This window comes from Embiotoca jacksoni, unplaced genomic scaffold (assembly GCF_022577435.1).
Source record: "Embiotoca jacksoni isolate LCO1_2020_lvr unplaced genomic scaffold, fEmbJac1.0.p SCAF_12, whole genome shotgun sequence".
Lineage (NCBI taxonomy): Eukaryota > Metazoa > Chordata > Actinopteri > Embiotocidae > Embiotoca > Embiotoca jacksoni.
Window position 1 is genome coordinate 10,892,427 of NW_027185252.1, and position 25,026 is coordinate 10,917,452.

Below are 25,026 nucleotides of genomic sequence, written 5' to 3' on the forward strand. Positions count from 1 at the left end.
ATAGGTTTTAATTAAAGAGAGAGGTATTACATTGTTCTCGGTTATTGGTTATATAGTGGCTGGTACAGTGACAAGTTATTAATTCAGCATAAATAAGCAGTTGTGCAATTAAGGGTTATTACATTTCACAATGCTATTGCAACAGCACTTGCTTGGACTGTACAAGATGCATTTTCACAGATGGATGCAAAATGTGCTTCTGTTTGTTCTTTCAAGAATAATAACTTTCCAAGATCTGAGGAAGAAAACATATCAACAGGATCTCAAAGAGAACTTGAGCTTGCACATAACAGAAGGTTAGCTATCACTGGAAACCAACTGACCAGCACTGAGTGAAAAGATGTTTGCATACACAGTACAGAGGCTGATGGCTCTGCATAGCCATCCACATGGCAAAGGTACAGTGCACTGCATATGTCTTACCAACATGCTCCAAACAGCTTGGAAGATGTTCTCGGGTAAGAGATTGACATTCTGATCCCTCCCCACCTCATGGAGAGTATTGCTTTGTTACATTCCACATTTTTGAACATGATCAAGTCATTCGGTCAAACTCCAGGCTAAGACTTCTGTACTTTAAGAGTCTGCATGCAGTAAGAGAGCTGGTGTGGGTTTGTTAGCAGCTAAATGAACGAAGCTTACAAGCAGTGACATTCAAAGGTTGGCGTTCGAACCAGCAGCTATAAATCATCTTTGATCTGGGATTTGAGAAGTAGCTCTGTTGCCTTGTACATCTAAAGTGGCAAAATGGAAAGTTTGTAAACCTCGTAATATTTTTTGCATTTTTGGCTGAGTTTGTATTAAAATAGCCGTGGAACACAGATAAAGGATGTTGCCACATAACAAATTACACTGAAAAGCCCAGCAACTGATCATTTAAGTTACATCTAAATCAGTTTTGTACATTTTACAAAAAAGTCTGAATACTTAGCCTTGTCCAAATTGTAGTAAAATTGTGAATTGACAATTTATGAATTTATGCAAAAATTTGTTATGTGGAATCATTCTATATCTGTGTTAGGATGTGGAAGTTGTGATTATGTGTAGTAAAACTTTCAGTGATGGTGTTTTGTATAAAATGAGCCCACAAACAAAACAAAAAAAGATTGACAGGCAGTGTGCAAACATCACACTGTTTCAAAGTTACAGTTTAACTAACTAAAAGGTGAGGCGTAATCCTCCTCTGGTTTGGGTCAACCAAACGTCCACCTCAGACCACAGACAGGCTGAGAGCTGCACATTCAATCGAACCAACGTCAGGCGCTCTCAAATCAGTTTCTTGCTCTTCGTCCCCGACCACTTGTGACAAGTGGCCTGGGGGCAACATGGAGCAGGGTGTGTCTTTCCAAGGCACTTGATTCTTTTCATTTCCTTAGATGATGAATCGAAAAATCAATAATGTTCTTTTGCTAATGCCCCTTTAACCAGGGTACAAATGCACTTAATAAATAATAACACTTTGCTAAATCAAATGCTACGGATCAAGGTTTCAAACAGATGCTAACTTTGGTATGATAATCTTAGAGTAGTGCACTTTGATAACATTACTGCCAGATAAAAGATGTGGATATTACCAGATTTTAAATTCCATGCAATATGACGGTTGAAAATGATTGCAATTTGCAGATTAACAGAAAAATATTTGAGACACAATTGAATGGTGAGACTGTTTTAAAAAAGATGTTTGAGACAGAAGGCAAATCACTAAACCTGAAAAGGCAAAACAACCTCAGTGATCTAAAATGAATCGATATAATCACAGCACTGATAACACATACACAGACAAAAAGAAAAAGAAAAAGAAAAAAGAAAAGCAAAACTAATAAAGTTGTAGTCATTGTAGCAAAACAGAGAAGTACAGATTTCTTATTATAGCTAACTAAACTAACAGCAGCAAAAGGAAAAGGTCTCACCAGTGTATCAATAAGCTGTGATAGACTGCACATGGTCAAACATACACAGCCTGTGCTTTACAGGTAGGTGAACTGGAGGCGAAAACATTCAAACTACTTTGTGGTCTCTGGGACTTTCTGGCTGCCATCGGTTGCCATGAAGCTGTAAAATCCCCTGTAAAACCTCCAACCAGACTTTGTAGCAGAAGAGGTACTGTTCCTGCAATGAGAGGGACAAAAGACACGTCTAGCTTTTGGTAACTGTCTTTTTTCTTAAGTTTAAACTTTGAACTTTAACCTTCTGTTGGCACTGACCTTGGTTTGGATCATTCCATGCCGTTGAAGTCTCATCTCTTTTACGATTTCGCTTACATTAATCTGAAGACAGAGATAGAGTTGTTAGGGACAATATTAGCGTGCATATGGCTATGTTATTTGTAATATCAAAATTAAATGAACAAAACTAAGAGTCTGTGGCCATGCTTGATGTGTGAGGCTGTATTTTGGCACAGTGGTGTTTAACATCAACAGGGTAACAGTGACAATATTCTGATGTTAATTACGTATGTTCACCATCTTAGTTTATGGTGTCAACATGCAAAAAAATGGTGCAAACGGTAAGTACAGCTGAGGCTTTTAGAAATACCATTGATTTTTCAGGTATTTGGTCAAAAACTGAAGTATTGGACAAATAAGAAAATGACAATGATGTCAAAAAAGACATCGTTGACATTGTATCCTGGAGGAAATGTGAACACGTGCACCAAATTTTATGGCAATCCATCTAATATTTGTCAGATATTTCACTAAAATTTGAAAATATCAACCTGCTGTTGGTGTGAAAGAAAAAGTCAGAGGATCAGGAACATCAGTAGGGGTTGTCCTGTGTGCTTCATAGCAATCCTTTGAATAATTGTTGGGATATTTCAGTGAGGATCAAAGTGGTGAACAGATCAGCTGGCGTTGCCATGTGGTAGAATGGCAAACACCAAAATGGTAAACTGATTAGTAAACCAGTAAAACAATCTGTTTTCCACTCACAGGCAAATCATTATCAATGAGGCTAAGGATAATGTCTGTACAGATGAGAACTCCTGTGCGTCCGATGCCAGCACTGCAGTGCACCGTCAACGGACCCTTGTGATGCACCGCCCTCAAGTAGCGGATGAAGCGGACGAGCTGCTCGGAGCAGTGGGGCACGCCGTGGTCAGGCCAATGTGTGAACTTCAGGTGACGCACAAAGTGTGTCTCACCGGTCTGGAATATAAATGGGGTTGAATTTTATTATAAAATTTGACTGTAAACAGTCATTAGACAGGCTGCTACTCCTCTCTCACCTCTGTCTCCACCATGCGAATGACCTTGATGTGGAAGTATTCCAGGTACTGTTGGTTCTCCAGGTGAAGCTGGTACCTGCCAGTGTCCAAAGGCACACCCAGCTTCTCTGGCCAATACTTGTGACATTTGATCCTTCCCCGTTCTATTTCCTGGGTCATCATGGAAATGACGTCGGATTTGTTTTCCCATATCATCTGCCAGAAGGCCTGCACTGTGGAGGGCAGGGGGCCCTGGCAGGAGATGTAGAAGAATACTTCAGCTCCGACTTGCATGCGGATGTAGCTGGCATTGATGTAGTCCTGGTTCTCTCCAAGGGCAACACGGGTTTTGTCATCTGTGGGACGAAAGTGAAAGGGAAAAAAACTTAACTCTGCGTGTTTCACCTAAGTTTAAAAATGAAATAAAAATGTACACCTCTATTAGCATCCTCCTACAAACAGAGCAACTAAGTGTACAGTAGCTAAAGTCAAGTAAACAGCTCTGAGGTCTGGAGCTCGACAAACCAGTGCTGTGAAGGTGTTTGTTGGTGATGATAGGAGTGATGGACTAAAGTAAGTTAGGAATGTTTTCTGGGTTTGTTCTGCACCTCCTGTGGAGGTCAAAAAGCCACAGACTGGAAATCTGGCTGTCTAAATACTTGAAGGCTACAAACAGAGGTTTGGATCAGTAAATACATATTTTTGTCTGTACAAACAGCAGCTGTAACAAGTAACAAGGTATATGGTGAGGTGCAGGGATATTCTACTGGGGGTCTCAACTCTTTTCATCATGTAACCCCAGCACACACTGAGCTTCACAAGCTTCAGTGCTTCTGTACATGTCATATGTGTGTGTGTGTGTGTTTTCCACCAGGGTTGACATTAATAACATTGCTAGAACTGATGTTTACACACACACACACACACACACACACACACACACACACAAACACACACACACACACACACACACACACACACACACACACACACACACACACACACACACACACACACACACACACACTCTGTGCAGTTTTACCTTCCACCCTGTCTCATTCCCCTAAACACAGCTTGCTCTTGATGCTGCTTCATTTATTAAAAATATAAATCCCAGTTAATTACAAGGATCTTCATCATCACATACTTGGCACAGTCAGAGAAACTTATAAGTGTGGTTACCAGTGAATTATTGATACTCGTGGGAAATAATTTGTTGCGCAGAAATTACTTAAGTGTTGTAAACAAACATCTCAGCTCTCCTCAGTAAAGACCTTACAGTCAGCTTAAACTGTGTGGCCAAGAAAAGTGCCAACAAACAAGCTTTCCCATAAATGCCAACTCTGTGAGTATCCACCTTTTACAAGCTTTAGCCCACCATTAAAAAAAAAAACTCCAAAAAGGGTACATAAAATGAAGCGCAGGGTTTTAACAAATGGAGAAAGTAAAAGTTCACATTCTGTCTAAGGAAAGTGAAAAAAAAACAAAATCCTCTTACAGGGTAGGATGTCTCTGTAGCGGTTCTTGTCTCGGTTCTCAGGGGCTTTTCCCACTAGACAGTTGTCAGAGGGCTTCAGATGCTCCAGGGCCTGAAATGAACAACAGGAGCACAATGACAGAAAGAATGTGATAAAATAATGCAGCAGGATCGCCATATAAGTAAGCCCTTGTGTAGTTCTAATGTCAGGATCACTGTAGCACATTGAAAATATTTTACAACTGCGAACTACTCCATTTGTTGAATGTTCAATACACCGTTTTGTCCATATTGCATACACACCATGAACTCTTTGACCAGTTCCTGCTGGTCCAGTTGATGCTGCAGAATCTGGATGATAGCTTTGACCCTGGAGCCTGAATACTGGCTGCTCTTAGAAGGGGTAATGAGAGCTAGACTGGCCAGTTCCTCCTCTGATACTATGGGTGGGCCTGAGGAAACAAAAGAAGAAAAGAGGGTTGTTTTTTTGATAAAAAAAAAAAAAAAAATGACACTGACACATCAGCACAGAAATAGATGAGAGGGATAAACACCTGTTTGGTGTGAGGTCATATCCTGACTTGCGGCATCAAATACATCATCATCTTCCTCGCTGCTCCAGCCATCTGACTGAGTTTTCCGAATGTCTTTGCAGGACTGGTCCAAAAGTTTGGTCACAATTTGTTTCCTGGGGGAGTCAGGGGGCAGGGGTGAGACCAGACCACTGTTTAGTCTTCGGTAGGAGGGGATGAAATCATGCAAGGCTGAGCTTCCTTTCCCTGCGACTTTTCCACCTAAAATACAGTATAGACAAGAGGCTAAAACGTCTTTTTACTTCTGCTGTACTTAAGTTTGTTTTCAGGCAACAGAAAATAAAACTATACACTTCCTAACACTATTTTTGTCTCATTAGGATTCACAACTGATAAGCAACTGCATTTATCGCAGAACACGTTTTATTTATTGCTCTCTGCTGCCTCCTTGTGGTTAAGAGTGGAACTCCAGCATACAAAAACAAAAGAAAAAGCAGCAGCAAGAGGAGGAGGTGAACAAGGGGGGGAGGAGAGGAAATATGTAGACAATACATGAGGATAAATAGTTTGGGATTTTACTACCTGTCAGAAGCTCCATGCAACATGTCAGTGACATTGAGGGATGGGCAGCAAGCTTGATGTGAAGGAGTGCTGTTACAACTCTCCTGTTCCACAGACAAGCAGCCAGAGGAGGCAACAGACAGGAGGGGCAAGATGTTAGTAGCAGATGTTAGTAAAGAGGCACAGAGGGGTATGACTTCATTTAAACAAATATTATATGTTATAATTATTACACTATAATGTTTATATTAGTGTCTATGTTACCTCTTTAACTGCCATCTCATCTGTTACAACAGTCAGTCGGTGAGGTGGAGGAGGTGGTGAAGTTAGGACAACATCTTTTTCATTTACCACAGGGTCTGAAGACGCCTCTGAAACAACAATTGTAGCGTTCAATAAAAGTTAAAACATGATCAAGTTTATAGATGCTGTCCAGTAAGATGACAGCATTTGTATTTGTAATGTGTTTTGCTCAGACCAACAGTTTTCAGTTTATTTTCCTAATAATTAGGTATTGCAGGTTTCTCAATCTTATCAGGACAGTTGTCAGAGCTCGTACCTGGGGGGCGTTCGACTGGCCTGTTCAACATGACATCAGGTGAGGAACAGGTATCAGGGGTGGACACAGGAGCCGGCTGCTCTGCTAAAATCGTTTCAGTATGAGCAGACATGTTGGGCGGTGTTGGTGACTCGGAGTAGGTCAGAGGCAGGATGTCTCTGCAGATGGTGAGTTGCACAGTCCCCTCAGCTTTACGCAGGATATCAACCACCTTACTGTGGCTCAGCCCGGACACAATCACGCCGTTCACCTAGTATACACAAAAAGACAATCAAGGTCCTCCTCGCGACGATAAAACAGTCGAAATGTGTGATGTGTTGTTACCTCTAATAGAATATCTCCCACTCTTAGCCGACCGTCCTGCTCAGCTACTCCACCGGAGCAGATTTCTTTCACTCTGAGCATGCTGCCATTTGTTCCTCCAACCAAAGCGAAGCCGAGGCCTCCTCCGTCTGGTTTTGTGAACTCCACCTGCATGATGCCGCTCTAAAGGAACAGTAATTCAGAAATAGAGAGAAGACCAGTGAGACACACAATTCTTTATTACCATGTATTTACCGGACTGCATTATGTTCTACAATAAACTGCCATTACGTTGTGAGTACACAAATTGTGTGTAAAGAATGCCTGACAGACAGACACAAACACGCAGACCCCCCCAGATTCGCAGATTGACACACAGTAGACTCATGTTACAGTGTTCATGGCAACAGACACTTCAAAAGATGTGCAGCTACAGAAAGAGCTGGTGGTGGTGACAAAAATAAAAGGGTAAACCAGAAACTTACATCCTTTTCTTGGGTGAGAGAGCGGCTGAATTTTCCAGCAGTCCTACACAAAGCTTCAGCTGAAACAAAAAACAAGAAGCGTTATCAATGAAGCAGTAACCGATGGAGACAGAAAATATCTGTCACTGAACCCAATATTGTGTTTTCAAAAAAAGCTAAAGAAGTGTGTGGAGTTTGGCCTGAAATTTTTTACCAATTTCAATCCATGCAAACTTTATCAACCAATGAAATCGTCAAAACAGACACAGAGAAAAACAACACACACCAACCTCCCACCTCTTCGGCCATTTTGAAAGAGAAGTGTTGATGGGTGCGTCTCTTCTATGACAGGTGAACAAAGCTGATCTTTTCAGACTGACCCTCTCCACTGTCCTTTACTGCTCCATGCACTGTCACCAGGCAACTGGACTACCTGCCCTATAGACCACTGCAGTAGGGGGCTGTCCGTGTGATTGTGTGTGTATGAGATGCCTTTGGCCCTGCAGTCCAATACACCAGTGGAGGGCCAGAGGCTTGCTAATTATTAATCCTGCTGTGAGAGCCCAGGATCTGTCTGTCAGCATTCAGATCACACACACGCACACACACACACACACACACACACACACACACGCACACGCACACGCACACGCACACTGCTGCACAGTGAAATATCTGTCAGCACTGAGCTCCGGCTTCACTCAGACAATGGGACAACAAGTAAAATGGTGAAAGGGAACCAGTTCTGGTGCTGATAGAACACGCTGATCAAGAGAGCTTGGAGGAGAAAAATGGAGATAAATGAGGGGAGAAAGAAAAAGCTCACCATCTTCAATGGGACAGTCTCTCTCTGGAGAGACTGGGTCTTCAAAACGAGTAAAGAACTTCCTGTCCCTTTTCCAGTCAAACAGGCCTATCAAAGAAAAGCTTGTTTAGAAATGCAAATGTCATAGATTGTACAAGGAATTGATTCTTTTGCATTAGAGGGGCTTCAACTGGAAATGTTCAAACAATATATGACCATGCTTCCCAGAACTCAAACATTTTCTGGTAATGATTGAACTTAAATGATCGTTGTTTTAGTTGAGTGCAAACATATCTGGTTTCAAGGCAATCTATCAGTGCATATGGTGCATAACAACCAAACTATGCCAAGCTATGCCATAAATCCTTCAGAAGCTCTTACCGTTCCACTTAGCCTTGGGGGTCACTGGCTGGTCTTCTCTGTGACAGACAGATAAGAGTCATTCAATGAAACAAAAGCAAAAACATAAACACCAATTTCAGTGTAAATTTATCTTGTCTTTGATACCTGATGATTTTAAGCTTCACTTTACGCGGGGCGATCTCACAGGCTTTGACTGCATCCTCTAGGGTCATTCCCAGGGTGCACCTGCCACAGATGTACAGGATCTTGTCAGTGGGTTGGACACTGCCCTCCTCGCTGGCTGGGGAGCCTGGCACCACTTCTAGACAGTAGATGCCCTGCCATTTGCTGCCAATGCCGCCTGTCAGCTTAATTCCTAGAGAGGGCACACACAGAGATACATTCAAACGATACTGACTGATGATACTGGTGCCTCTACAAACTGTGTCAAAATATGTACAGAGTCCCACCGAGCTGTCCTGAAGGTGTCTTGTAGAGAACAATGTCAGGAAGGCTGTCACAGGGAGGCGGAGCCACCAGGTTGCTAACTGCCCTCCCCAGCGTCATACTGAGTCTTCTTGAAGATGACCGGAGAATCGTCATGGCAACATCATCTGCCACATTGGTGACATCATGCCCATTTACCTGGATGTAAACGATAGAGAAGAAAGTGCTTACAGTCACAACTCTTCACACACAACAAGACTGTTTGTAAGTGTGCAGAATGTGTGTGTGTTGGCGCGTACTATGACTAGCCTGTCTCCTGCCCTGAGTCGTCCGTCTGACTTGGCTGGGTTGTCCAGTATTTCCTGTATGTAGTAGCAGTTGTCCAGTTTGCTTCGAGTGATGGTGAACCCAAAGCTTCCACTCCTGGACTTGGTCAGAACCACTGTCATCTCAAACTCTTTAACCAATCCCTGTCAAACAAGAAACCATTCATATTTATCTCAAACCTGTTTCCAAAAAAGTTGGGTGGCTGTATAAAATGTAAATAAAAACCGAATGCGATGATTTGCAAATCATGTAAACCCATATTTGACTGAAAATAGACCCAAGACAAATGTTGAAACTGAGAAATGACATTGTTTTTATGAAACATATATGTTAATTATGAATTTGATGCCAGCAACACATCTCAAAAAAGTCAGGACAAGGCCATGTTTACCACTCTGTTGCATCAACTCTTCTTTTAACAACACCCTGTAAATGGTTGGGAACTGAAGAGACCAGTTGCTGGAGTTTTGAAAGTGAAACGTTGTGCCATTCTTGCCTGAGTGGCAAGAATGCTCAATGGGAACTGCTCAACAGTTCAGGGTTCCCTTTGTCATATTTTTTATTTCATGTTGCGTCAACTTTTTAATTGGAAACAGGTCTGGACTGCAGGAAGGCCAGTTTATCACCCGGACACTACAGAGCCATGCTGTTGTAATACATGCAGAATTGGGTTTGGCATTTTTTTTTTGCCTGTATGTCTGTATGGCAGCATATGTTGCTCCAAACTCTGTATATAATAATGCATTTTTTTTAATACCCTCACAGATACTTGCTTTTGAACTGTGCGCTAGAACAAGCTGTGTGGTCTCTCTCCTTTATAGCCCAGAGGGGGTGACATCCATGATATCCAAAAATAATCTAAAATTTTGATTTGTCAGACCACAGCATAGTTTTCCACTTTGCTTGAGTCCATTTTGAATGAGCTTCGGTGCAGAGAAGGCAGCAGTGTTTTTGGATCATGTTTATATATGGTTTCTTCTTTGCATGGCAGAGTTTTAACCAGCATTTGTGGATGCAGCGACAAACTGTGTTCACAGACAATAGTTATTGGAAGTCAGGACAATGATTTCCACTACAGAGTCTGTTTTTAATGCAAGGTTGCCTGAGGACTGAAGATCACAGCCATCCAATATTGGTTTTGGGCCTTGTCCCTTGCGTACAGAGATTTTTATGGATTCTCTAAATCTTTTAATGATATTATGTACCGCAGATGATGAAATCCCAAAATTCTCCTCACATTGAGGAACGTTATTTTTAGATTGTTGCCTACACCAGTGGGTGCAAAACATGTACTTGGAACTGAAACTGTCCTGGTAGATTTGTAAAAAACATTTTTTTTTAATTTTTTAATTTTTTTTACAAAACCCTTTGATTTGACACCTATTTATTTCTATCTGGATTGTTATTAGTTTTAAGCAAGAGCATCTCATCACTGTTTCCTGGACCCAAACCCAAACTGTACACATACCTTCAAGGCCACGTTTTCACAGACGAAAACATGTCCCTCTAACAAAGGCAAGGATAAGATACATCACCAACTTGCCTTTCTACGACTCTCTTCCTCCTCCTTCTCATCTTCTTCATCATAATCATCCTTGTATTCCCTTTCTTTCTTCTCTGGTTCCTCCCTCAGCTGTGTATGGATCAAGGCAGGAGCGGGCAGCACTATGGGTGGCACCGTCAGGGCAGGTGGATTGGTGCAGGGAGGCACAGTGGAGATGATCTGGGCTGTGATGGGGGTCAGCGGTGGAGGCTGTGGTGGAGGTACCATTGGCCGGCTGTTCTTGGACATGGCTTTGTAGTGGCTCGGAAGAAGTCCCTGCTGGATTGGGTGATGCTTGGTTTTCGGTGGCTGCGTTGTAAGCGGCTGCGATGTGTGGGTCAGAGAGCAAGATGTCGGGGAGTCGGATGAGAGGCTGAGGGGTGACACGGAGGTAGTGGAGATGTGAGCGCTGAGGTTTGGATGCTGAAAGCTGTTGGAGGTTTTGGAGCCGAAGGCCATGAGGTTTGTTGTTGGAGTGTTGTTGGTGAGATGACTTTGTGGAGGGTCCGTGGAGGTGATAGTCAGGTACTCTTCGTCTGCCATGATAGTCAGTCCATTTCCCATGAGGCAGTAGGTCACACTTCCATCTGCCTCCTCCCTGACTCCACTGCAGATAAACAAACAGAACATAATGTATGCAGTGCACTTAAAATAATTCCTCATCTTTTCAGAATTGAAATTGTATAAGTGTGGGTATGGTATTATTGAGCGGCTCTGATCAACCCAACATATGACACCCACCAACACATAACAGCTGGCCAATCAGAGTTCAGATTTGGACTGCTTACATGTCTTTAGTTTAAAGAATGACATGGAAACTCAAAATATTAAATCAGGACACAAATAAATATGATAGATTAATAGAAAATAGAATATGGACACAAAAGAAAAAAATGAATTTTAAAAAGTCAATTTTAAAAATATTTTTTTTAATCAACTCAATTAATATTTTATATTAAATATGAAAATTCTCATTTGAAAACGCAATGTACTACAAAATTAAAGTAATAAAATATATTTATTAGTTTAGTTTTTAAATACACTTCTAAATCCTTAGTTGCCCTGATGATGCTGACAGTCAGTGCATGAATTATGACTGAGTAGCACGGTCGAGCTCTGGTACTCATTGGAAAAAATGCAGTCCTAATGTGGTACTAAACATACATTTGGACATGGAGGACTGAGATGATTACATTACGTGTTATTTTCAGACACGTTTTGATATTGTTTTGTTGTTGTTTGTTGTTCAAATCCAAAGAAAATGCAACTTTTTCATTTGACACTCCAGACTGCAAGAGCGGAATAATTGATGTCAACATTTTTATTATGAACTGTAGGAACATGTAATAGTTCACATGTGAATCTACATCTGATTCATTACCTGGCATATATAGAGTTTGAAGAAGTCTTTGGACAGACATCCATAAGCATCACAGTTGAGCCCGATGTCGTTGCAAGCTTCTCTTCCCCTGCTTTCCCAGCTGTTGGGTGCGGCTCTGCTGGAGTTGGTGGAGAGCCAGACGCAGGTGAAGTAGGTGAGGCGGGTGAGGCCGGCGAAACAGGTGACGGAGGAGATGTCGGTGATGTGGGTGAGGGGGGTGAACGAGGAGGCGATGGAGGAATCTGTTCGGCCTGCACTTCACCTTCCACAATTTCCTGGCTCTCTGGGAGGGATAGCACTGTGGGAGGTTCTGGGCTTTTCTCTGTTGTGTTGGTCAGCTCTTCCTCCTCTGTGGGGGGCTGCCTCTGGCCTCGTATGTTGACGTCAAATTGAAACTTCAAGAACTGGCTGTAGTCCTCTCCAAGTCGGATGTCCAGAGACCGGGATCGAACTTCACGGAAGGCTGCAGGACACTAAAGTCACACAGGAGGCAAGACGATCTGTCTGGGTTACTGTGTGCATTTGGACTTACTGAATTTACAGTGATTCATGTGAGTATTAGCTTACCAGTGTGTTATCATCTGCATCATACAGTACTCCAGGACCTGGTCGGCAGATCAACAGATGAACTTCAGATGGAGCTCCACGCAACAGGAATAAAACCCTCTGAGACAAAATGGAAGATAATGATAGTCCAAGACAGTTCGAGTTTAATACAACTTGATACAGTCACAAAATGTGCACCCATCTGTTATATGTCATATTGCCATATGTTTTAATCTGTGTTAATACCATTGTAACCGCTGGGCAGTAAATAAAAGATTAAAAGACACAAACATTATGACACAACCAGCTTGCTATTTTTGGTAGTATGGGATTAAAGGATTAGGGAACTAATGACGTGGCTGAGATCTTAAGAAAGAACAGGGCCATGAGTGTTGCTCAAACAATTACCAGCTCATTCATGATTATTCATCTCTACGTGAAATAACCTACTTTGCTGCCATTAGTGCACAAAGTTTTTAGGCTATATTGATTGCCTTATAAACAGGTTTATATAGATTTTGTGCATTCACATTCATGTCCCCATTTCAATGAAAAAAAAACAAAAAAACTACAACAACAAGTTTTAATATGCAGTGAACTCTATTTATGTAAAATGAAAAATCTCTGGTATAAATATGCAAACCCTACCTGGTAAGACAAATCCTTGACACGCTCTTTGTTGACAGACAGAATTACGTCTCCCTCTCGCAGAAGGCCACTTTCTAGTGCCGGCTGACCCGGGAAAAGACGTTTGATGCGGACCAAGCTGCCATGGTCGGACCCCGAGTGCAGCTGTGAGATGTAAAAGCTGAAGCCGAGGCCAGACAAGCTCTTCTTCAGGACCACTTCATGTGTGTTTTCTAGGAATTAGAAGAGACGGAGGGGAATCTTGGAGCATTAATGTGTGTTGTGTAATCTTTAATCTGTAATGCGTGCAGCAATTTCGTACATTGTGATAAAAAATGCTTATCAATCTCACCAACACACACATCTTCCTGTGCGAGGTCTATATTTTTGCAGAATAGCTCCATTGACAATCCTTTTTTAAATATTTTTCCTCATTTCTTTCCACCGTTGGATGAGGAGCTGTTCTTTTAACCCAGCTCAGCCAGCAAACAAGCAGCTTCAAGGTTTCAGTGCATGCAGTCTCAGGAGACTGAGGCAGCATCAGCCTTGGATGACTCTGACAGCAACCACAATGTAGCTGTCAGATGACGCACAGTCACCTCTGGGCCATGTGTGCACCAGTGTGTGTGTGTGTGTGTGTGTGTGTGTGTGTGTGTGTGTGTGTGTGTGTGTGTGTTCCTGACACTGTCTATCTTCTCTCTTTTTTTGGAGAATAAGCGCCCCTTCCTCTCGCATCTCACCATCAGTTACAAAGCTGTAGTCCTTGGCTCGACCACTCAAGGTCGTTTCCATGGAGACTTCAGTCCTGGGGGGCTGTGCTTGCAATGGACTGTGGACCAAGGGAGCGCAGGAGGAGTCAGGTCTGGGCTCCAAGATTATTGTGGGCTCCCTTTCCAACAGCAGGCTCACCACCTATGGGGAACAGATGCACATACTTACACACGTTTATAGGTTTGATAATTATACTTGAACATATGCCACCATATTGTAGCATTACCTTTTTAAGTGCATATTTAAAATCAGCTTTGGAAGAAGTGAATTTCAAAAGCTTCTGTAGATTTTAAGGAGGAAACTCAACTAATAATAAACAAGTGTATTCCAAAGCAACTCTTTTGTAGGTAGTTTATTTTCTCACCCCTTTATAATTTAGTAATGTTTCATAATATAGATAAATTTAGGTTACTAAAACTACCTCGGAAAGGTTGGGAAATGATTGTCTTCATGGATTAAGGAAATCGGCTTTCACTTAAGGAAGGAAATAAAACCTGAAGCTTTGACTCTGGTAAAAATGTCCAATATACATTGTACTGATATTAATACAATTACAAGAAACAAGACAGCTTGTTTGTATGTGTAATCGTGTTTTACTGCATGTGCATGTATACGTTTGTGTGTGTGTGTGTGTGTGTGTGTGTGTGTGTGTGTGTGTGTGTGTGTGTGTGTGTGTGTGTGTGTGTGTGTGTGTGTGTGTGTGTATGTTTATGCGTATACCTCCCCAGTCTTCTTGAGGCACTCGACAGCTTGGTGGTGAGTCGCACCCCTCAGGTTGGACCCGTCAACCTCCAGCAGTCTGTCACCTGTCATATGCAAGAACACAAATCTCATCATCATTAGCAACATCAACATGTAAACAGTTTGCGTGTGTGGGTTTGTGTGTGTGTGTGTATGTGTGTGTGTGTGTGCGTGCGTGTGTGTGGGGTTGACGGGCATGTCAACAAATCTAAAAGTCGTTCCTGCTCACTGAAGCATGAATCCAGCAGACACAGACACAGCACAGTGGCTCCAGTGACACACGAGAGCCTAGGCACCATTCTTAAATATACATTACATTTTTTTTTGTTATAGGTAGTGAAAACAATTCTAGACCATTTGGGTGAGTTCTCTAATGGATATGGTATATATTTCAATGTGTTCATCATATCTTTTGATGATGATGCAAAGAGAAAGGGAGATCTGTTATTCAAGATAAAATGACAACCTAGCAACAATTTACCAACCGAACAACAATTTAACAGATTAAAAAATTGAAAATAAATGAAATTTTCTACTATTTCCACCACGTTAAGTGAACATCCTGCCCAAAAGGAAATCTCTGCAGAACTTTTGTTTGTCAGCCGCCTGATCACATTTCAAAATGACCAACAAAAGTATTACCAATCTGAATGCGGCCGTCCTGCTCGGCAGCACCTCCAGGCACCAGAGTCTTGATGTAGATACCTCCATATCGCGCATTTGTGTTCATTCCTCCCTTTTGGCAAGAGCGATAACGGAAAAAGGAATTAGTCAAAGTCACCAGCCTTGAATAACCCTAGTAAGTGAAAGTGACTCAGCATGTGGGGATCCAAGGTAATGTGTGGTCTAGCTTGTTACTTATTGACCTTTCCCATTCAGTCCTGTAAATTGGTTTGGCTGACACAGACGCAGTGATGTCACTGGGGTTTTGGTATGATTTACTCTGATGTAAATTTGTCAAAGGCACCTAAGGCACGGGACTTTCTAGAAACTGTTGTATTTTTATAACAGTTATTTTTAGGTAGCGAACATTAGGCAAATGCTTGTCAGTAAAAGTGAAACAATTCACTCACAGTGACGCTGATGCCAAGGCTGCCGCTGCTTTTCTTCAGCTCCACTATAAACCGTTCTCCTCCTTTAAGGCTTAAGATAGAGGGCGACCTCGAACACGCATCCTGAGCCAAAGAAATGGAAACATTTTCAATTACAACTCACAAGTTATTGTGTGAATATTTTGTACATATTCGTTTTGAGGGGACCAACAACAAAATTAGGCTACCTGTAAGTACTTTTTAAATTACCCAGTACTTATTGAATGACATTGTACAAACAAGGTACCTTAAGACCTGTATATATAACAATCACAACAACAACAAAAACCTCATAATTAACTTATATTTACTCTGTAACTGCTCTATAATTACAGTGAAAATTAACTATTAATTAATTAAAATATTATTTTACAGCTCAATATTTAATGGAATTTTTTAAAATAAAATTATTTATTTCAAAATATATATTCAAAAATAATGTCACAGCAAGATGAGCCCAAAAATACCTAATTGTAATTTATTTCAAGTTCCTCTTTAACATGAAGGTTTTGTCTCGTACTTACATGTATTATAGGTTCCCAGAAATAATTCTATTGATCTCTTTATAAATAAACGCTCAACAACACTTAATAGTGACACATTATAATGCAGGAAAAAAAATCTAAAGTGTCACCAAAAATGTGCACAATAAGAAAGGAATAAATGCGTAAAAGACTGTTTTTAGTACACTTCTGGATGCCAACACCTCTGAGTTTCATCACATCAATGTGAGTGCATAATGTGTTTAACATTTAGCACTTGTTGAACTCTTTTGTCAGCTTTGAAAACTTGGCCTCCATGGAAACACAGTCAATCATCTCTATCCACTGACCTGAGGGTCATGTATTCGTACCACAGGAATGTGAAGCCTCCGGCTCTGTTTGGGGGTTGCCATGTTGGACAGTGTGAGGGCCTCCTCCAGCTCCTCCACGGCCGAACGGAACTCTGTGCCACTCAGGGTAGTCTGCGACCCGAAGCTCTTCTCCAACGCCAAACCAAGAGTGCTTTGACTGAGGGAGCCATGTCTGTCCTTCAGGGAATCTGAGAGGAAAACAGATTAAACATTTCAGAACACTTAAAAGTTGTTTTAACGGTCACTGCTTTTCAGATATGATGTATAAATATTAGCAGGAGTGAACTTCTCAGACTGTGTGCGCGGCGGAGACATCATTGAGCTCACTTACGTTTAGGCTGCGACACAATGAGCTCCACCTCGTCAGGGCTGCTCTGTAAGATGACAGCGGCGTCACTGAACGTCACTCCTTCCAAACTGGTCTTGTTTAGGGAGATGAGACGTCCACCTGAAAAACAAAATCAACAAATCATCCCCTAACCCTTGTGATAGGTAGTCATGTGCAGTCTCTCTGTCTCTAGTGATGTTATGTGGTCTCTTAAGCTAAAAGCCAGTGTCTGTGTTTGCAGCTCCCATTGTTGGTGCTTCGTACCGGGTTTGATTCGTCCATCTTTGTCCGCAGGCCCATCAGGCACAATGGAAGCAATAAAGATCCCAAGGTCAAGTTTACCTGTATTGTCCTCTCCCACTATCACAAAGCCTGAAACAGGACCAGAGAGGAAGTAAAGACAAAAGTGTCCCGCTAAAGAATCAGATACGTGGCACTTGGCTCATTAATTTTACAACAACTTCACAGCTAAGTCCATCTTAATTAACTCACCAAAGCCCAGTTTGGGATCTTTCTTCAGGGACACACAGACTATTTCTCTCTCTGGTGGGGTCCGAGTTGGTGTATCAACTGCAAAGCGCATATGTTATGAATTGGAAGAAATTCCCTTAAGGCGTTTCTGAGATACTATGTTCAGGAGAGTGTGATGTCACAAGGTGACTGTGACCTTTAACCCCCAAAATCGAATATGTTCATTCTTGGGATCAAGTCAACATTTGTGCCAAATTTGAAAAAAGAGAAATAAATCAAATACCGATGGTTCCATACAGAGCATGAAGGGTCCTGCAATAGTTTGATGAGGATGAAAATGTAAATCACTTCTATGCAAAGGAGGCCGTGGTGACCCAGCACCTCACTCAAACATTTATGTTGTTTTTCTTTGATTCATCACCCCTCTTCATGAGTTAGTAAAAAAAGTGAGATTCAATATTTGACATATTCACCTCGTATGGAGGATGAGCCGTCCGAGTCCTGCTTCTGTAGTGAGACACTGGACATCATCCTGGGGATCGGCTCTGGAGTACTACAAACACACGTCCGCAGTTACATTAAGCTGAATCCTGACAAAGTTTCTGTGATAAGGACATGAGGCTTATCATCTTCATCTATCATCTTCTACCTCCAATTCTGGTCTTTTGCATCCCTGAGGCCTCCTGTTTCAGCCAGCTCCTTGTTCAGCTCTCTGCTCATCTCCCTCCTCATCTCTCTCTGCTGGCGGAGCCGAGCCTCCAGCTTGGCAGTCAGGTTGTCACAGGACTTGGAGAGGGAGTCTTGACCAGGGGCTAAACCTACATGGTTCAACATGCCCTCTGAGCAGGACATCCGCTTCAGGTTCAAGTTACGAATCCGGTAGGCAGGCATGTACTTATCCATGTTTTCATCTGGAGAAACACGGGAAATTCAGATGTTGTTTGTCCTTTATCAGTCTTGTTTTTTTGTTAAAAACATGTATCAGTATTGCTGAAACATTTTCCCACCTGTTATCATGGTGTGGTTAAGCTGTCGGGACATCATCTCGCTATGAAACTTGTGCTGTGCTGAGCAGATGTTCAGGAGGTACTGGGCTATTTTTGAGCTTTCTGTTATAAAACTGTGCTTCTTCCCGCTCGGCCCGCCGCACTCTATTATCAGTTTACGTCGCTGAAAAACAGATACCAGTCGTTACACATTTACCATGAACTTTGTGAAAAAATGAGCTGTACAAAGTAATATGTTATGCAGCATGGCAAAGTCTTAATGTATTTCCACTTGTTTTTACCCCAGTGGATATGGAGTCAGTTTCCCTCCAGAGGAAGCGTCTGGTGACGGTCCGAAGGTGGTTCTTCATTTCATACAAGATGATTCCTTTTGCACAGACTCCCAAAACCAGCTCTCCCACCATCGGCCTTTTCTCTCTCCCCACACGGTGGAACATAACGCCATACTCTGGTAGCTGCTGCGCAATCTGAGGTGAACATAGTTATAAAATTGCATCTTTGTGTGAGAGGGCAAACACTCACTTAGACTTACAACTGTAGAAGTATCATCAAGAAGTATCATCAACTTAAAACCAAATACAATAGTAGTGATGATAACAAGAACATACAGCCTTGTTAATTTCGCTTGTTTTAAGGTGAAAAAAGTACATAACCAAAGAACAATGTGAGCTGCTGGACAAAGGAATCTGTTTTTGTGTTGGAGTGAATGCATTAACAGTCTGACTACCTTTAGGTACTCTGTTTCTGCCTCCTCTGGCAGCATCTGGGCATGACTTGCATGCAGCCTTGGCAACTCTTCTTTGATACTCGGCAGAGCAAGCTTCTCCAGCATCCTCTTGGACACATAGTGCTCTGGCTGGTAATAGTTCTTACCATACAACTAAAAACAAACACAAAAGAAGCAAACGTGCTGCTGTGAGACATGTTGACAGATGATGGTGGTATTTAAAGACATATCATGAATATTTTTGGTACCTCTGGCATGTAGTCACCAAACTCAGCCTGCAGAGCAAGAGCAACCAGGAACAAGCCTGTCTCCTCATTACAGTAAAGCCTGTCCTCCAAGATATCCTTACGCAGCTGTAAGTAGTACTGGTGACGGGTCAGTCTGTGCCTAGGAAGCAGGAAAAATGATGAACAAAAAAAGCATCTGTGATTTTGAATCCATTTACTTAAATTAACTTCCTGCATATGAGTAAATCACTTACAGAATGAAGGAGATATCATCAACAAAAAATTTGACTCGAAGAAACACCAAAAAGGAGGATATCTGCCCTTTTTTCCAACCGTCAGGTGCAATTTTGGAGATTTTTGTTTCGTGATCCAAAAAGAAATATTCATCATCTGCAGAATATCAAAAAAGCCTTTTTAACTACAAACGTCTGAGGGGGCTAAAACAGCAAAACAGGCACAGAGATATAAATTCAACTACATTTCAAAGTTTTTTCCTGAATAAATATTCAGACAGAAAATAATATTAGTGCAAGTTCACCCATCAAGCCAGTTGTGAGGGTATAAAATTACAAGTTATTTATTTTATAAAATAATTTCTGTTTTGAATGTCAGGATTAAGTCCCATATATGTGTCCTCTTACCATCCAGGAAGGCAAGACCAAAGTAAAAATGTTCCACCAAGTTTGCGTGGGCCACCACCATGTCAAACACATCTCTTGCTTTGGACTTAATGTCACAGCGAACCACCACGTACTGTCCGTTAGGCAGCACTACAGTCACTTCTCTCTGAGACGAACATGAACGGCCCTTTCTGGACTGGGGTGTACACAAATAAACACACAGACACACATTGACTTAAAAAAAAAACAACCTACAGACACACTCACATACATGTGCATACAGTTAATATAAATATACTGAACGTACAAATGTGCAAATAGACAGTTTAGCATGCAAGAAAAGACAAGTTCAAATAACAGAAATTTATATTAAAATTAACCAGGAGCAGATAGAAAATAGGAGGCATCCAGAAATCATGAATTTACCACAATAGATCCTGGGAGCTCGAGAAAGATTTGTTGTTCATCTGGCATTCTGATGAACTCAGGACCCAGTGCCTGAAAAAAAACAAAAAACATTTATAATCTAAACTCTTTAAGCAGAAACAGAGATTTTTGTGCCTCTATAATCGCTCTGCTGTCTGCCGTTTGATCTCAATTTGACCTTCGCCTGCACTAAATACTACTTGCACAGATCCACGGCATGCACGTTAGTCTGCGAAAACAGTTCCCTTCCATTCTTGTCACTGAATACACATCAAATAATCCCTGATCTTACCTTTGCTTTTCTCTGGCTCAGGCTGAGTGAGGACTCGCTAAAGGTGATGGAGGGACTGTGAGATCTGCCTGATGTCTTGGGAGAGATGTCATGGTGGGGGCTCCTACCAAGCCAACTGCAGTTGCTGTCCCTGTGACGAACCCCACGAGGGAGTCTGAGGGGGGAGAAAGGCGGGCAGGGAAGGGCGGATTGTGTAATAGTTGTGCAGACAAGTTAGAAAAGTCGACCAATGAGTCAATGTCATGTCCCCTCAAAGTCAGTGCAGACAATAAGGGAGGGGCGAATGAGGAGTGGATGAATTTATTTATGTTGACATGCACGCACAGATGGCACAAAATTGTTGAAGAATCCCTTTCTTTTACACTGCCACACTGCTGCTGATGTATGCGTGCATGTAATACATGCCTGTCTAAAGAAGATTGATACAACGGTGAGGGAGAGCTTCTTGGTCTTTGTCTCCAAGGTCTGTGAGGTAAACTCCCTAAAAATAGAAAATGTATAAAACAGATATAACTGTTAGAAAACACATCGAAAATTTTTTATTAAAATTTTGCATGTAATTTAAGATTTAGAACACACTCAAGTTAGAGGTTTTGGCCACAAGCACAAGACAAATTGTTTTCACAGTTGGAATTCTTCCTTCTGCCATCCTCAGACTTCTTTCCAGTTTTAGTTTCCTCTGCGTACCTGACTTTGAATCTGAGTCCGTGGAGTATCTTCTCCCCTCAGCACTTCCTTCGCTGAAGTCTGAAAATGGCCCTCTCTTTCCTGTCAACCAGGTAGGAGATGAAAGATGACATCAATGTTTGATTCCTGTCTGTCTCGGCGCTCCCTGGAGACTCTGAGTTGTTTGGACAGAACTTAGGCTGGTGGAAGATTTAGCCTGGAGCATCCACACTCAGTATCTGATTATTGGCTCTCGCAGGAGTCTAATCCTGGGTTTCCTTTGGGTTAAGATTTTAATCCTATTGACGTGTATACTGTCTTGAGTCAAAATAATAATGGCTTTACCTACTTCCTATAATAATGTAGATGACAATTTCTTAATGGTGAAATTGTTTATGATGCAACAGAGCATATAAGCCATAAGTATCCCCTTATGTTAAATGTTAAATATATTTTTGCATTTTATTTACAAAATCTTAATCATACTTTCCCACACACAAACCCCGCTGTCACTGATTATTAAACGGTGTATGATATGTTCTGTATATGCAGTATATTTCACAGCTTTGTATTTATATATTTTTTTGTTATTAAACATGATATGTTCGTCGTGTCCCTTTGTTGAAAGACATGGTGTAACAAATGTACATTTGAAATCAACTGTATTACCTTTAAATATTACTGAAGTAATCAAAGACCCTTCCTTCCACAAGACAATTCGCAGTATTACGCTTCTGTTTACCATCAAAGATTTTGTCTCTTATGGGATGTTTGGATGTTAAAGTACAACTCATTTGATAAATTGTTTATCTGGACTCTAACATGCATGCTCACCATGAAATCTCTCTCTGATCATCTGGCTCCTTCCACTCAGAGGAACGTTGCTGTCTGGCAGAGACCCATGGTCCATCTGAAGGAAAAGAAACCACTTTTATTTTTTGTCACCATGGAGATTTTTATGTCGTATAATTTCTGACACATATGGTACGGCCTGCAGAGAGGGTGAAGTGCCAGCAGACAGGAACATACCAGATTTCTAGACTCACTGATTCATGAAAAACCTCCTCCACCAGCTGTCTGATGACTTTGGCGGGGGGCAGCAGGATGGAGGCTTTAAGTTGAGATTCGCAGGCTTCCAGGATGGCGTTGAGATTCACCCTGCGGTGGGCCAGGTCTTCACACATGCTGAGGAGGAGGCTGTTTAGATGGTCACTCAACTGGACGGGCTGAGAATGAGAGTGAAAAATAATGATAATAACTGAGGTGTTAGACTGTGGTGGTACTGAGTAAAAGAAGTTAAAGCTTTCAGGGGTTCCCACCTGATTTTGAGGTAGGTGAAAATCAACTGACCAGTAGAGAGTCATACCCAGTGAATACACCAGCATCTGTGCAACAAATGAATTAAAACAGATTGGACATATTGTAATAAAGAGACATCACCTACTAATTCTAAAATAAAACCAGGTTTACTTTTACATATAACATGTGATTCACAATATGTTGATGTTTTTCAAATAATAATTTATATTCAACCCTGAGCTAACAATCATTTGATACCATTATTGTTTCAACTGAACAAAAATTCACTGTGTGTGGTCGTTTTACTGTAAATTGGGAGACTTTAGGTTCTAAAGTGTGTAACTATGCTAACACACAACATCCTGTGGTCAAACAGGAGAACTACAAATTAAATTAAGGTGAGAAGGAATTTATGTAGAAGACCCAATGATCAAACTGGTTTGCATGAAGAGGCTTCAAAATAATCATAAATAAATAATAATTTAAGAATAATTTAAGAATGATTTAATAAATAGCATTTATGTTAACTACTGTGGGAACAAACATGAAAGCAAATGTACCAGCTGTGATTTTTATAAATGTATTGTCTATTATGAGTTGTGTGTTGGTTGGGGAGGTAAATGCAAATTTGCTTAACATAAATGCTCTTCTACAGTATCGATCGGTTCGATAAACTGGATATATTTTTATTCGGAATATACGGTATATGTCAAGGCATATTAATGAAAAGTGTGTGCGACAAGCACACACAGATATGATTATTTTGACTTTCCAATTTTTTTTTTTTAGGAGTTACTTTATAGCTTTTTTTTTTTTCTATGTAATTATTTAATGAGGGCTCTGGAGTGCTGATTTCAGGGCAGAGCTTCCTTTGCTCAGCCACTAGATGGCGGGCTCACACCTTTCTCGACCTTGAATTCCTGACATCCTGAGCAGTGACTTTGTAATCACTTCAAATCACTGCAGAGTTTAAAGCTAATGGATAAAAAAAAAAAGAAAAAAAAAAAAGGCCATACGAGCTAATAGTGTCCCACAAGTCTGCCATCGATTCTGACATGAGGTGTGAGGACAGGTATGAGGATGCATGCACTGACCCTCTCTGTGGCAGGCTTGGTTGAGCTGGCACGGCCCTGCAGCATCTCTGGAGCGGCGAAGGTGGATACCTCATCTGATAGGCTGCAGTTCTTAAATGCCAAGGTACCAGTGGCTGACAGCAGCAAGGAGGTGGGGCTTATGATATTGCACATATTGTTGTGACCTGAAAAAAAAAAGGCAGGAACTCCATAGTAAATAAATAATACTGCAGCTCCAGTTTTACACTAAAGTTACACTGAGTGAAACAGTATTACTACATGATCTGTGAATGTTTATGCAGCATTTACACTGCAATAGCATAATGGTATGGTCACAGCTTCAAGGCAGGATGCATGTGAGCCTACAACAATATGATGTGAAATGCTTTACCCTTATAAGACATATCCACTAAAGACTCTGCAGTGCCCAGCAGCAGGGACCAGACCTCCTCCTCCAGCAGAGGTCCCCCTCGTGCCTCCAAGACTTCAGCTAATGTAACAAATGTGCTGCTCATTCTGCACACATTCCACATACACACCTGAGGAGGTAGAGAACACACACATATTACAAAACTCACACTGACATACACCAAAACTATCACTCACCTTTGTTCGAGGTGATATTCCAAAGAGAGTTTTATGTTTCCTTGCTCCACATAAAAAAATCAGACCAGAGTTTAATGGATGTCTTGCACCACTCATTAAAACAATGTACACTCTATATTGAGCTGCTAGTCTTTGTGAGCTCGACATCATCTGAATTCTTCGCTCATTGCCTCTGTTGTACATTTATGCTTCATCTCCACATCTCTGTGTTGTCACATCTGTGTTTTGACTTCAGAGACAGTTGTGAAAGATAACTCTGAGAGACTTCACAGAAAAAGGATACATCTTTGCACTGGACTGTGATTAGATTATTTTAGTCCATTAGTCTCAGTCCTTCTCGCTTTCTCTGCCCCTCCCATTTTGTAACAGGCTTTCCTCTGACCTCAGGGCCGTTCTAAGGAAAGCTTTTGGTATCAAGGCAACTGTGACAGGTTTTGTTGTCACAATCTGTGCAGGCATTACCACTTTGACTATCATTCATATTTTTGCTCGGTATCAGTTATATAACATTATTTTGATAATATTATAGATTTTTGTCGATATGTAGGCCAAAATCTTAAAATGAACCCATGTATTGGCTATGCATTACGCCATTAAAGAACTTTCGATTTAAAAAATGACCCACACAGTAAACTGTCAACCTGCTTCAGATCAATGCATCATGAGGGATACTAAAAGACTGTATGTTGCTACTTTAAACGTGGG

The 25,026-nt window shown here is 41.4% G+C and overlaps 1 protein-coding gene across 1 annotated transcript in view; it reads right to left on the bottom strand.

The window, feature by feature from the left end:
- The window catches only part of ptpn20 (protein tyrosine phosphatase non-receptor type 20), a 26,886-nt gene continuing 1,860 nt past the window's right edge, over window positions 1–25,026 (bottom strand). The window contains exons 2-47 of the mRNA XM_069144747.1: window positions 24,107–24,254; window positions 23,737–23,900; window positions 22,663–22,728; window positions 22,390–22,569; window positions 22,178–22,253; window positions 21,365–21,445; window positions 21,083–21,158; window positions 20,678–20,831; window positions 20,386–20,457; window positions 19,981–20,155; window positions 19,594–19,729; window positions 19,361–19,499; window positions 19,113–19,265; window positions 18,667–18,852; window positions 18,386–18,548; window positions 18,028–18,289; window positions 17,852–17,931; window positions 17,400–17,477; window positions 17,172–17,279; window positions 16,911–17,027; window positions 16,559–16,767; window positions 15,709–15,810; window positions 15,278–15,371; window positions 14,615–14,700; window positions 13,864–14,035; window positions 13,145–13,356; window positions 12,518–12,616; window positions 11,951–12,423; window positions 10,570–11,176; window positions 8,999–9,169; window positions 8,723–8,897; window positions 8,418–8,628; window positions 8,292–8,329; window positions 7,932–8,018; window positions 7,127–7,185; window positions 6,663–6,824; window positions 6,339–6,588; window positions 6,044–6,150; window positions 5,801–5,883; window positions 5,240–5,373; window positions 4,989–5,137; window positions 4,707–4,797; window positions 3,230–3,564; window positions 2,934–3,149; window positions 2,208–2,270; window positions 1–2,112 (exon numbers count right to left, since the gene is read on the bottom strand). Coding sequence (XP_069000848.1) covers window positions 2,002–2,112; window positions 2,208–2,270; window positions 2,934–3,149; window positions 3,230–3,564; window positions 4,707–4,797; window positions 4,989–5,137; window positions 5,240–5,373; window positions 5,801–5,883; window positions 6,044–6,150; window positions 6,339–6,588; window positions 6,663–6,824; window positions 7,127–7,185; window positions 7,932–8,018; window positions 8,292–8,329; window positions 8,418–8,628; window positions 8,723–8,897; window positions 8,999–9,169; window positions 10,570–11,176; window positions 11,951–12,423; window positions 12,518–12,616; window positions 13,145–13,356; window positions 13,864–14,035; window positions 14,615–14,700; window positions 15,278–15,371; window positions 15,709–15,810; window positions 16,559–16,767; window positions 16,911–17,027; window positions 17,172–17,279; window positions 17,400–17,477; window positions 17,852–17,931; window positions 18,028–18,289; window positions 18,386–18,548; window positions 18,667–18,852; window positions 19,113–19,265; window positions 19,361–19,499; window positions 19,594–19,729; window positions 19,981–20,155; window positions 20,386–20,457; window positions 20,678–20,831; window positions 21,083–21,158; window positions 21,365–21,445; window positions 22,178–22,253; window positions 22,390–22,569; window positions 22,663–22,728; window positions 23,737–23,900; window positions 24,107–24,248 — 7,104 coding nt within the window. The 5' untranslated portion in view covers window positions 24,249–24,254 and the 3' untranslated portion in view covers window positions 1–2,001. The remainder of the gene's footprint in view (window positions 2,113–2,207; window positions 2,271–2,933; window positions 3,150–3,229; window positions 3,565–4,706; window positions 4,798–4,988; window positions 5,138–5,239; window positions 5,374–5,800; window positions 5,884–6,043; window positions 6,151–6,338; window positions 6,589–6,662; window positions 6,825–7,126; window positions 7,186–7,931; window positions 8,019–8,291; window positions 8,330–8,417; window positions 8,629–8,722; window positions 8,898–8,998; window positions 9,170–10,569; window positions 11,177–11,950; window positions 12,424–12,517; window positions 12,617–13,144; window positions 13,357–13,863; window positions 14,036–14,614; window positions 14,701–15,277; window positions 15,372–15,708; window positions 15,811–16,558; window positions 16,768–16,910; window positions 17,028–17,171; window positions 17,280–17,399; window positions 17,478–17,851; window positions 17,932–18,027; window positions 18,290–18,385; window positions 18,549–18,666; window positions 18,853–19,112; window positions 19,266–19,360; window positions 19,500–19,593; window positions 19,730–19,980; window positions 20,156–20,385; window positions 20,458–20,677; window positions 20,832–21,082; window positions 21,159–21,364; window positions 21,446–22,177; window positions 22,254–22,389; window positions 22,570–22,662; window positions 22,729–23,736; window positions 23,901–24,106; window positions 24,255–25,026) is intronic.